Raw genomic sequence first — 12,719 nt, forward strand, 5'->3', positions numbered from 1 at the left:
TTCTGTCATTTGGAGGATTCTGCTGGGTTTATTGATGGTGTTTGAGCTTTGGGGAAGGGGGGCAATGCTCCCAAAATATCGAGCAGGAAGAAGCCGCCAGTCTGTTGTGTGGTTCGGGTCAAATTGTCGGCATGGTATTGTTACTGGAACTCAGGAAGAAGGCTACAATCTTTTGTAAACTTGACTTGGGAAATGTTTCCGTATGGCGCCACCAGTTTTTCATTCGATATGAAATAATAATATAGTATCTAATTTAACCTCAATGAGATATCCCTTTTTGTAAAAATTAGTGAAAAAGTGGTTGCGCCATACGGGAAGTTATCCTTTAAGATCATGGTTTTCAGGAGTTGTGCCCGTCTTGAGGCAAAGTGTACCTTGGTTTTTGGAACCGTTCGATTGTTTTAATCCTATAAAAACGCATTTTTATAAGGGAATATATGTGCTTGGCCGGTTTTAAACACTCAGTTTAGTACCGGTTGCAGTCTGGATGTGATAATAACCCGAGCCGGAGGCGAGGGTAATTATCAAAATCCAGACTGCAACCGGTTTTAAACAGAGTGTTTAATACCGGCCAAGCACATTTTTATTCCCATTCATAAATACCTTTTCAAAACTTTTTGGTCCAAAAGTAAAAGAAAAAATTGTAATTGTTCAAAACACCCCTCCAGCTATGAAATGGTAAGGCCCTCTGGTAAAAACTCATTATAAGGAGATTGGCGTGTGCGTCGCACGTATCGCATGATGTGACACAATCATGTGTTCCAGCCGTTGCTCTCGACCAATGGAAATTAATAAACTGCCTTATTTATAAGCACAGGTGCTAGCACGCGTGTCACGTCCGTGTTTAAACACTTCTGGCTGTGGTTATATCTACCGTTTAAACACCCCCACGTGATGTCCTTTCAACCAATCAAAGGGAGAAACTGTCTGGGGTATTAATTATGAATACACAATAAAACTAAACTTTGCAAATTTCATTTCAAAAGGTGGCTGCATTTTTTTTTATGGCCAAAAAACCGGATCGAATAAGACCACGCAGTCTTCTCACTTGGTGTATCACAACATATGCACAAAATAACAAACCTGTGAAAATTTTAACTCAATTGGTCGTCGAAGTTGCGAGATAAAAGTGGGGGAAAAACACCCTTGTCATACGAAGTTGTGTGCTTTCAGATGCTTGAATTCGGGACCTCAAAATCTAATTCTGAGGTCTCAAAATCAAATTCAAATATTTAAGTGGAAAATTACTTCTTTCTCGAAAACTACGTTACTTTTCTTCAGAGAGGGAGCCGTTTCTTACAATGTTTTATACTACCAACAGCTCTCGAATGCTTGTTTACCAAGTAAGGTTTGTATGCTAACAAATATTTTGAGTAATTACCAATAGTGTCCAGTGCCTTTAAACTCGATATATTTTCTAAAATAATGTGTGATTAAGGGAAGGTACAGTCCATACTGGAAATTAAGAATTGAAAAAAAAAAAATAATAATAATAATAAAATTTCAGAAATAAGCAGGATGGATCATACCCAGTACTTTCCTGAGTCCTGTGAAACAATATCACAGGCATTTTACTCGGTTGGAATTCGAACCCACGACCCTTGCAACTTTTGTTGTGCTTAAGCAGCTCTATGACGGAACTGGGCCATTTAATACCTGTTCAAGTTCACGCGCTGGCTTCGATGGTCTAAAAACTCAAACGCTCGTGCTGTGCGATTCCTGGATAATTATTCATACTTGCTTATTAACATGTATTTATTCACGCCACGCCTACTTATAATTCCAAGATGGCGACGCCCGTGCGACTGCCGAAAAGTGCGGACAAAATCAGGCAAACTTTTAGCTACTGTGATCTTTGTCGACACAGCCATGAACAAGGAAAACGACACGCGTTCTCTAGAAGACACAAGGATAAAGTGAAGGCAGTTCTGAGTAAATTTAGTGTCAAGGTAAATTGAAATAAAAATGATTCTCAAATTTCGGGGTTTCGTTAACCGTTGCGCCCAATCTAAAACGCGTCTTTTTCCGACACTCATTGTATATTAACGTTGAGATTTAGAATGAGTTCTCATTCCGCCATCCCCAAAGCATGCCAACAGAGGCATCCCCCATGTCTAGCTCAAGGCTAGTCACGAAGTATCAAAAACCTCAACGTTTACACAAATCGTCCCCTCCTGAGTCCTGGCTGGACCCCAGTCCCTCAGTTATAATTATTTTTTGTATAAAATAATTAAAAATTATTTATATAGTTATTAATATTTTATAAAATAATTGTGTTTTTATTTATTTAAAGCCATTATACACTTTCGGTAAACAGTATTGTCCAAGTCCCACACTTCGTGTATCACAACTTATATATAAAATAACAATCCTGTGGAAATTTAGGCTCAATCGGACATCAGAGTCGGGAGAAAATAACGGGAAAACCCACTCCTGTTTTCGCGCGTGTCTCCGTGTCATGACATGTGTTTATAACAAATCCGTAATTCTCGTTAACGAGAATTTATATTGTTTTACCGTTTTCTCAAAAAGTAAAGCATTTCATGGACTAATATTTCAAGAGAAGTCTTTCACCATTACCTTCTGTAAACCCTGTAAATTAATTGTAAATCTGTGAACTTTTTTTTCTGTACCGAAAGGGTCCAATGGCTTTAATTGTATGTGATTTACTTAACCTTGTAATGTATTATGTAGGCTAGATAAGAATTGTTGTTGAAATTTATATATTGAAAGTCACCTGCACCTGGGAAGTGGTATTTTGTCAAAATAAAGCTTTTGTCACTAAAATATGTGTTTTGATGAGTTGAATATGAATAAACAGTTAACTAAGGTTCTACAGAATTAGTTTCCATTTTAGTCACAAATTTAAAAGTAGGCCTGACCTGAGAGGGCGCTGTTCGTGACGTCAATCCAGGCGCAATATTTGAAGAGAAAATGTGTTGTCTGGCCCCGTACACTATGTCTGGGTACCTGATCGGTATTATGCCTACGTACAGAACTATGGTCACGGAGCAGACTGCACGCACTGTATGGCTGCTGTGCGGATGATCCACTCGGATTACCCAGCACGGTGAATCGCATGCAGTGCCAACACAAGAAAGTGACGCTTGGCGCAAGCTAAAAACATGCCCTCAAAGTTGAAACAATACCCACATTTTTTCATGTTAGGCAAATGCTTCTTGAGTTCGTCACGTCTTTCAGGTACCTTCTTTGACTTCCCACTAGGTGGATAAATTGTTGGGATGGCGTAATGTTTTAGAAAGAACTTTTCTCTTCATGTCAAAATGTGTGGTGTATTCCGGATTGTCGAAGCACGACGGCTTGAAGTGTTTGCTGCACAGCGCTTGAAAAGACGTCGTACCGGACCACTGTGCAAACTGACCCCATCTTTAGTTGTTTTGCTTCATCCAGCAGCAATATACCTGAATCGTACATACTCACGACTAGGACTTGCATTTACTTGCACATACTTGTGTTCAATGTTCGATCGAGGCAAAGTCTGCCTCGATTGACGTCACAAAAGGGGGAGGCGGAGTCACCCCCCAAACAACTTTATCTATTTTTTAAACATATCAATCGTTACAAACAATTACTCAAAGAAATATTTTATTGTTCACAAACATATATACTCTAATGTTTGAAGAATTTTTTTAATATTTCCAGGTGACTTTAAATATTTACCTGGGCATTTCAATAAAGTGAATCCTTGGAAATTTTTGTCATGTTTGTTGGGTCTAACACACCATACCCACCAAGTCTATCTGTGGCAGACCTGATACTTAGCCAATTTCCTCAACTCTGGCCAGTCATTTATTACGGTTTCCCTTTATTAAATGTTCCAATGGAAATTTACAATTTTATCATTATTGTATGCGTCCTAATTAATATTAAAATAATACCCTCTACGATAAAGAAATCACCTTGGTGCCCTTGCCCTTTCTCAAATAAAGCATCAGACCTGTTACTGATTGCAAAATGTATACGCTTTTGACTGATAATGTTGGTCCACGATCCGATTCCAAGTACTATCCATCACCGGCAATTTAACCGACTCAAACTATCCATTCAGTTTTTGCCTTTTCTCGTTGGCCCCAATCGGTCCATTAAATTTGAAAAAAAAATCTTAGAGGAGTCTTCAGGGGAAATTCTTGATTTGGTATGGAATGACCAGACCAAACAATGGAAATCAAAATAATTTGTGGTACTTTAAAGACACTAAACACTATTGGTTATTGTCAAAGACTAGTCTTCTTACTCAGTGTATCTCAACATATGCATAAAATAACAAACCTGTGAAAATTTGAGCTCAATTGGTCATCGAAGTTGTTCTTACTGTTTTAGGTGAAGGCTGCCAAGCAGGATATGAAGACACCTTGTATCCTCCAAGGCAACTATGAGCCTCAGACCAACTACTGGTGCTATATGTGTGCCTCGGAGGTACCTAAACACATCACTGATAGAGAGGTGACTGTGAGGCACGCTGGCTTTATTGAACATCTCATGAGGTGAGGTTTGTTTATAAATCAAATATCTCTCTATTATGTTACTTTAAGTTTGCGTTTGAGACATTGTAGAATTCCTCAATTGATATTCTATGAGCCTCAGACCAACTACTGGTGCTATATGTGTGCCTCGGAGGTACCCAAACACATCACTGATAGAGAGGTGACTGTGAGGCATGCTGGCTTTATTGAACATCTCATGAGGTGAGGTTTGTTTGAACGGATATTTGAAGAATATCTCTCTATTATGGTACTTTAAGTTTGGGTTTGAGACATTGTAGAATTCCTCAATTGATATTCTATGAGCCTCGTACTAACTACTTGTGCTACAACTGTATATGTGTGCCTCGGAGGTACCTAAACACACCACTGACAGAGAGGTGACTGTGAGGCATGCTGGCTTTATTGAACATCTCACGAGGCGAGGTTTTATTTCAAAAGATATTTAAAGATTATCCCTCTATATATATATATTTCGTTTGCGGCTCTAGTCATCTTCAGGAGACTGCTGATGACTAGAGCAAGCTAGTCGAAATGTTGAGACCAATTTAAAAACTCGCTCCGCGGTAGTGCAGTTAATAACGATCCTATAAGTTAAAGTAGTAGTCCCAGCGGTTTTATACCTTCCGCCCAGGTAGTAGTTAAAAAGCAGGACGACTCTTTTCAGAACTGTGAAGTCTCCCCCCAAAAAACTCTGATAAACCTAAAATCTGTCATACTTGTATCTCCAATTTACGCCCAGTAATTGTGAAATAAAATTCAGCATGTTTTCAGTTCTCTCCTTGAGGTCTATTTATCCAACTGTAACTTTTAGTTTCTGCAAAGATTATTGAATGTATTATCCTATACAGACTTTTTGACCATTTTTGTATTTGCAGTTTTTGAAGGTGGATCGTTTCTGGCGGTATTTAGCATGCTTGAATTTTTCTACTTAGGGTCCATTTTGATCGAGGATTTTTATCTGTGTTTTAAGATTAATGAATGTTTCTATCTCTCCTTTTTTTAACGTTTTGTCTATTTGCAGTTGTGAGCATGCTCAAAAGGTGGATCGTTTCTGGCGGATGAATCGTATCGAGACTGCCCTCCAGCCTAAGTTCATCTTCAGTCAAGACACCAAGGAGTTGTTTAAGAAGGCAGTGGAGGAAGCGTTAGCGAAGCATGAGGAACAGCAGGATCGTCTTTTATCCCAGGTATTAATTTCATCCAGACAGTAGACATCCAGGGTTCGAAATTAGCGGTCGCCAAATGCGAGTGAAAATAGCAGCGGGCGAGTGAAAACTCTTTCTCACTAGCCCGCCGAGCGAGTCAAATAATTGTTCTTTTTCACATTTAAATGAGGGTACAGTGGCAAAATCCTATAGAAAGCTTTTAAAATTGTAAGTTTGACAAAGGGAAACCCCTGAATCCAAAAAAAAGAAACTGTTGAAATCAGGGTAACTCTTCTCAGTTTCAAAATTTGGGGCATAAAAACTAATACCTTTAAAGCCATTGGACACTTTTGGTACAGAAAAAAAAAAAAAAATCACAGATTTACAACTAACTTACAGGGTTTACAGAAGGTAATGGTGAAAGTCTTCTCTTGAAATATTATTCTATGAAATACTTTTTGAGAAAACATTAAAACAATCTAAATTCTCGGTATTGAGAATTGAGGATTTATTTTAAAGGCAGTGGACACTATTGGTAATTGTCAAAGACTAGTCTTCACAGTTGGTGTATCTCAACATATGCATAAAATAACAAACCTGTGAAAATTTGAGCTCAATCGGTCGTCGAAGTTGCGAGATATTAGAGAAAGAAAAAACACCTTTGTCACACGAAGTTGTGTGCTTTCAGATGCTTGATTTCAAGACGTCAAGTTCTAAATCTGAGGTCTCGAAATCAAATTAGTGGAAAATTACTTCTTTCTAGAAAACTATGGCACTTCAGAGGGAGCCGTTTCTCACAATGTTTTATACCATCGACCTCTCCCCATTACTCATTACCAAGTGAGGTTTTATGCTAATAATTATTTTGAGTAATTAGCAATAGTGTCCACTGCCTTTAAACACATGTCATGAGACGGCGAAACGTGCAGGAACAAGGGTGGGTTTTCCCGTGATTTTCTCCCGGCTCCGATGATCGGTTGAGCCTAAATTTTCACAGGTTTGTTATTTTTTGTAGAAGTTGTGATACACGAAGTGTGTTTAAGTGTCCAATGGCTTTAAATGTTAGTCAAAATGCTTTAGGCCTACATGGTATACTATCAAATGCAGCTGTATGAGGCTTCTAACCTTGTTAATGTATTGCCATTAATTTGAAGAGTGATTACCAAACGTACACCTTCCCTTTAAGTTTTGTTTGGATGTTGTTTTATTTTTCAGACTGCTTCCAAGATACGCAAAGTGGAGTCAACTCGCTTACAGATTGTAGAGTCATCGGGCAGTTCTACCTCCATGTTTGGCTCTGAATCCAGTGAGGTCTGTTACCCTCGACAGAGTCAAATAACGTATCCAAATAAGACTGTGTACTCTAGATTTCTTGTGCCGTCTTACCTAGAATGGCATGTCATAATAGATGTTAAATTGGAACGGGATAAAGAATATTAATTTTGGTTTTTTACCCATACACCGATGTGTGTTAGCACTGTATACTCAGTACTTTCCAGAGTCCTGTGAAAAAATATCACAGGCATGTTACTTGGGTGGGATTCGAACCCACGACCCTTGCAATTCTAGAGCAGTGTCTTACCAACTAGACTACCCAGGTTGCCCGGTAGCTAGAGGCAGTTTGAATCCTAATGGCATGTCATTGGCCGAGTAGATGACAATACTTGTATTTCTCCACAAAGACTGGTTTTACAAAACCAGTGATTTCATTTGATAGTTAATGTGCAATGATGTAAGCTTTCCATATCTGTGTTTTTATTGGTCCGAGGTGATTTTTGGCAGCTGCACTTTTGGTCATCTGCGTACTGCATTGGTATTTGTTTATGTTTACATACATGTATGTATGATTTGACTGCAAATTTTCATGTAAAATTAATGCGAGGTTAAAGGTGATTATGGAAGACGATTGATGTACGCTCAAGGCAGATCCCTGGCGTACATCATGAGCTTCAAAGTGTGACGTCAGATTTTCAGGCTAGCGGTCTCTCTTGTTTTTTCAACATTTAGCCAAATTTTCTTTGTTCAACCCAAAATTATAACAAATTTACCCAGTCAGTTTCCCTTGTGGTTTATTACTTGATCCAAACAGAATTAAACTTAACAGCTGTGGCTATCATATTTTATTGTCATTTAAAGGCAGTGGACACTATTGGTAATTACTCAAAATAGTTATTAGCATAAACCTTTCTTGGTGACAAGTAATGGGGAGAAGTTGGTGGTATAAAACATTGTGAGAAACAGCTCCCTCTAAAGTGCCATAGTTTTGGAGAAAGAAGTAATTTTCCACGAATTTGATTTCGAGACCTCAAGTTTAGAACTTGAGGTCGCCAAAATCAACCATCTAAACGCACACAACTTCGTGTGACAAGGGTGTTTTCTTCTTTCATTATTATCTCGCAACTTTGATGACCGATTGAGCTCAAATTTTCACAGGTTTGTTATTTTATGCATATGTTGAGATACACCAACTGTGAAGGCTAGTCTTTGACAATTACCAATAGTGTCCACTGCCTTTAACACTTTTGTCCATGCCGGTTTTTCCCTATCCCTATATTGTATCCATTGCAATGGAAATAATTTGCACAGATCTTGTTGTGCATTTTATTTCCATTCTTTGTTGTTCTATCCCATTACATTATTTCCTGAATAAAACACAGACCTTTCCTGCAACAACAAGAGTCTCAGGGAATGACCCTGTGTTTCCCCCTGGAATTAGAAGAGCTGGTGAGACGAGTGGGCCTGGTGAACTTCCAGAAGGAGATTTGAAGCCAGGATGTTCTTCTTGGTATGTTCAATTCTGTTTTTCTGAAGAAATATATTCTTTTTACAATGTTTTTAGATTTGTATTAAAATATTTTTTTGCAGTTGAACTTTCTTTGACTTTTATGTTGCAGTAGAATCACTTTGAGGAAATCAGGCTCGATATTCTTCCTACATTAATTTGATTTTGGATTTGTTTGGCCTTGAAGAAATCAGACCACCAATATATTGCTAGATAGCTGAGTTGGTAGCGTGCCGGCTTGTTACTCTGGAGGTCACAGGTTCAAGTCCCACTCTAGTAATTTTATCAAGGGAATCAATGTGTGGTGAAGAGGTTTTCAACTAGTGGTTTAATCCCAACGAGGCCTGGTTCTTGATAATTTTACCGAGATGAAGTCGAGGTTAATTATCAAGAACCAGGCCTCGGCGGGTTTAAACCACTAGTTGAAAACCTCTTCACCACACATTTTACCTTTTCGGTAAAAAACATCATCACTTTTTGGTCAAAGAGTAAAATAAATGCAAAAATTATAATTGTTAAATGATTTCTTTCAATACAACACCCCTCCAGCTATGAAATGGTAAAACCCTCCGCCGCTTTCGGGTAAACAACTCCTTATAAGGGAATGCTGTCAAGTATCGCGTGATGTGGCACAACTGATTCAGCCGTTGCTCTCGACCAATAGGAATTAAGAAACTGTCTTATAAGAACAGGTGCAAGGTCGCGCGTCACGCCCATGAATTAACATTTTTTACCGGTCATAAACAAAGGTTTATACACACGCACGTGACGCGCTCTCCACCAATAGGAATAGCGAAACTGTCTGAGGTATTTATAAATAATATTTCATTGAATCAACCGATGACATTTATTATCATAATTTTACCTGAACTCCAATCTTACTCACTTTAACAATCTGTCTGTATAGGCCCAGCCATCAAGCAAACCATGTGCATGAAGTTAATTCCAGTCATAACCAGAAGGAACCAGTCGGTTCCAGTTCAAACCAGTTCCGAGATAAATATCAAGCACAATCTGCTGCACCACCTGCTAAGCCTGGAATCCTGAGTAAAGTGAAGACAATCGGTGTCATATCATCAGGAGGTTTAACTACAGTCAATATAAAGGTACTGACTATTATCTGGAACCCAGGCTATCTTTTGAGTTGATCAAATCTAACCATGAAACTTTGACTCTATATAACTTGAAATTTTGTCTGAGTGACACACCCCTTTTATGAAATTTGTGTCTCCTATAATTGCACTTACATTTATGAGCGCAAGTTTAAAATTGTCAAAACGTTGTATCTTGCTTAAAATAGCCGGATGTACCCACAAAACAATTTCATACCGAGATATAAAAAGACAGAGAATGCGAGATACAACGTTTTTGCTAAATTGAGATGTGTAATTTTGCACTGATGCAATAGATTGTTATAACTGTTGCCTCCTGATTGTATGGTTGTTCAATTTCTGTTTCCTTGATTTCTCCTTAGGTTTTTGCGGCCCTTTTTGTGCATTTTCCCCATTGCCTTGTGAATTTTCTTTCTGTAATTTTGTTTTTTTATAAATTGTTTCCCTTTATTTGTATAGATTTCTTGCTGTTTTTTATGGATTTCTTGCATTGCTTTATTCTGTGGCTTACTCATTTTGCTGTTATTGTTTACTTTGCGTCTGACCTCACTTTATTCCATATTTTTAATGCAGCACCTCTTATTTTATATTGCTTGTGCAATTAGCTATTTTTTTCCTCTTTTTTTTAATCTGGTATTTAGTTCCTTGTTAAGCTCTTCCGAGTCAATGTTTTAGATGGAAGGTGCTTTATATATAGAACATATAATATATGTTCTATATTATTATTGTTATTATATTTGAAGGGGGTATTTTTACCTTTTTTACAAAATGCTTATAGTTTGTTATTTTTAATGTATTGTAATATGCTTGCATAACGTGCCATTGATAAGTTTAAGATTGAAGACGCACCTACATGTATTTAATATTTAATTCATGCATTTTTGTTTGATACCTAGTACATCTTGTATTTGTATTTTGTTGTCTTTTTTTTTCTCTACAGCACATAGGGACATGTGTAATCACTATGTGATTTCGAGAAAAAAAAACATTTTAAAAACTATTATTAATATCTTTGTTGATATTCCTTTCTTGCTTCTGGTAAATGTTTTAAGGATTCAGGATTTACTGGGAATATTCATTCTGGAACTACGCCGCCATGGTTACGAGACCAAGACGAAGATGATGATGGGAGACGGGGGATGGGTCCGTCTGAAGAGGAATTTAAGCAACATTGTAAGTAGCTTAGATATTTATTAAAAAAGCCCTTAAAGGCAGTGGACACTATTGGTAATTACTCAAAATAATTATTTGCACAAAACCTTACTTGGTAACGAGTAATGGGTAGAGGTTGGTAGTATAAAACATTGTGAGAAACGGCTCCCTCTGAAGTGGAGTAGTTTTCGAGAAAGAAGTAATTTTCCATGAATTTGATTTCAAGACCTCAAAATTAGAATTTGAGGTCTCGAAATCAAGCATCTAAACGCACACAACTCCGTGTGACAAGGTTGTTTTTTCTTTCATTATTATCTCGCAACTTTGATGACCGATTGAGCTCAAAATTTTCACAGGTTTGTTATCTTGTGCATGTTGAGATACAGCAAGTGGGAAGACTGGTCTTTGACAATAACCAATAGTGTCCAGGGTCTTTAAACCCTTTCCAACCGTCCATGGCGGCAGTTGATTTGAGTCGATAGCCTAAGTCAGTTAAGTGTAGCCCTCAACTTGAAGTGGTCGTCCATGGCCTTGTGATGTTTGACGATCTCTCATAAAAATATAAACAAAAAGTAAACAAATAATATGCTCTATTCAGTTGTCCAGACAATGGTTCATCAACTATATTATTAAAAAAAAACAAGTTATTTCAATCTGTTATTTTCTCATCTTTTTTAACCAGTGGAAAGACAGCGAAGATCCAAACTGAATCCCAACCGTGTGGGAGCCAACTTTGACCACAGCTCTCCCGCTAGTGAGGCATGGCTGCCATCATTTGGTCGAGTCTGGAACTCAGGAAGAAGGCTACAATCAAAGTAAGATAAAGATCAGGGTAATTTCAGGAATTGTGTTTGTTTAAAGGGAAGGTTGCGAGATAATAATGAAAGAAAAAAACTCCCTTGTCACATGAAGTTGTGTGCTTTCAGATGCTTGATTTCGAGACCTCAAAATCTAAATCTGAGGTCTCTAAATCAAAATAGTGGAAAATTACTTCTTTCTCAAAAATTACGTTACTGCAGAGGGAGCCGTTTCTCACAATGTTTTATGCTAGCAACCTCTCCCCATTACTCATTACCAAGTGCGGTTTTATGCTAATAATTATTATGAGTAATACCAAGTGTCCACTGCCTTTAAAAGGCAAAGTATACATTTGCTTTTGGGAATCTTTCAGTTGTTGGTGTAAGATCTACTAAATAATTGTCAAATTCATTGATTAACTTTTTCTCTCTCGTATTTTTTTCTCCCTTTTTTCAGATATCAATACAACAAAGAGAGGAATAAATCCCAAAAGAGAAAAAATGGCGCTCCATCAACTGCAACTGAGCCGGACTAAAACTTACGTCTCTCTTCCGTTTTTAAAGAATAAAATTACAACTGTTTGTAAAAATTTGAATGATTTTTGCAAGTGAAAATGTCTCATGGTCAGGGACCTGTCGGTCAAAATATATTTTTTCAATGTTTAAGTAAAGTGTACATGTGAAGTGAAGTCCAGATACCAGACAATATGAGAATTCTTCAGAAGGTATTATCGACATGAACTGGTTGAAACATAGTCTTGGTTAAAGGACGATTGATTAGACTGGTCCCCTGTCTTTATCCGCAAGGTATAGACCGTACTGAATAACCCCTTTTTTGCTATGAAAGTCACCATCTTGTAGGGCAAACCGTATGCGTGTCGTAACGCGTACATCAAAGAAACACGCAGCACACAGCATTTCCGGTTTGATTTTTACGGCACAAGCAAGCACGCACACGCTCGCAGACGCCATCTTGTAGGGCAGATATTTGAACGGTGACGTCGTATTCAATTCGGTCTATTGGTTTTACAGAACCAGTTTTTCATTGGATACAATGATAACATTGGATAAACATGCACTGACGTAAGCTTTCCATATGTGTTACGATTGGTCAGAGGTGATGTAGTGTCAGCTTGCACTTTCGACCGTCTGCATGCGGCGGCGTAGGTGTGCATAATGTTTTGTACATCGTGTAGTGTTGTTTTTATGCACTATGTACATGTACA

At 37.9% G+C, this 12,719-nt stretch overlaps 1 protein-coding gene across 1 annotated transcript; it reads left to right on the forward strand.

Annotated features, from left to right (window-relative positions):
- Positions 1–1,787: 1,787 nt before the first annotated feature.
- LOC139951837 (centrosomal AT-AC splicing factor-like) lies at positions 1,788–12,089 on the forward strand. Its single transcript, XM_071950905.1, has 9 exons — positions 1,788–1,949; positions 4,342–4,505; positions 5,527–5,692; positions 6,866–6,961; positions 8,308–8,435; positions 9,340–9,538; positions 10,597–10,717; positions 11,379–11,511; positions 11,951–12,089. The coding sequence occupies exons 1-9, from the start codon at positions 1,788–1,790 to the stop codon at positions 12,027–12,029; spliced, it is 1,248 nt and encodes a 415-aa protein (XP_071807006.1). The 3' UTR covers positions 12,030–12,089.
- The last annotated feature ends 630 nt before the right edge of the window (positions 12,090–12,719 follow it).

This window comes from Asterias amurensis, chromosome 19, assembly GCF_032118995.1.
Source record: "Asterias amurensis chromosome 19, ASM3211899v1".
NCBI lineage: Eukaryota > Metazoa > Echinodermata > Asteroidea > Forcipulatida > Asteriidae > Asterias > Asterias amurensis.

Coding starts and splice junctions, on each gene's coding strand:
- LOC139951837 (XM_071950905.1), top strand. CDS start 1,788: ATGGCGACGCCCGTGCGACTGCCGAAAAGTGCGGACAAAATCAGGCAA. Junction 1,950..4,341: donor TGAGTAAATTTAGTGTCAAG/GTAAATTGAAAT, acceptor TTACTGTTTTAG/GTGAAGGCTGCCAAGCAGGA. Junction 11,512..11,950: donor GGAAGAAGGCTACAATCAAA/GTAAGATAAAGA, acceptor CCCTTTTTTCAG/ATATCAATACAACAAAGAGA.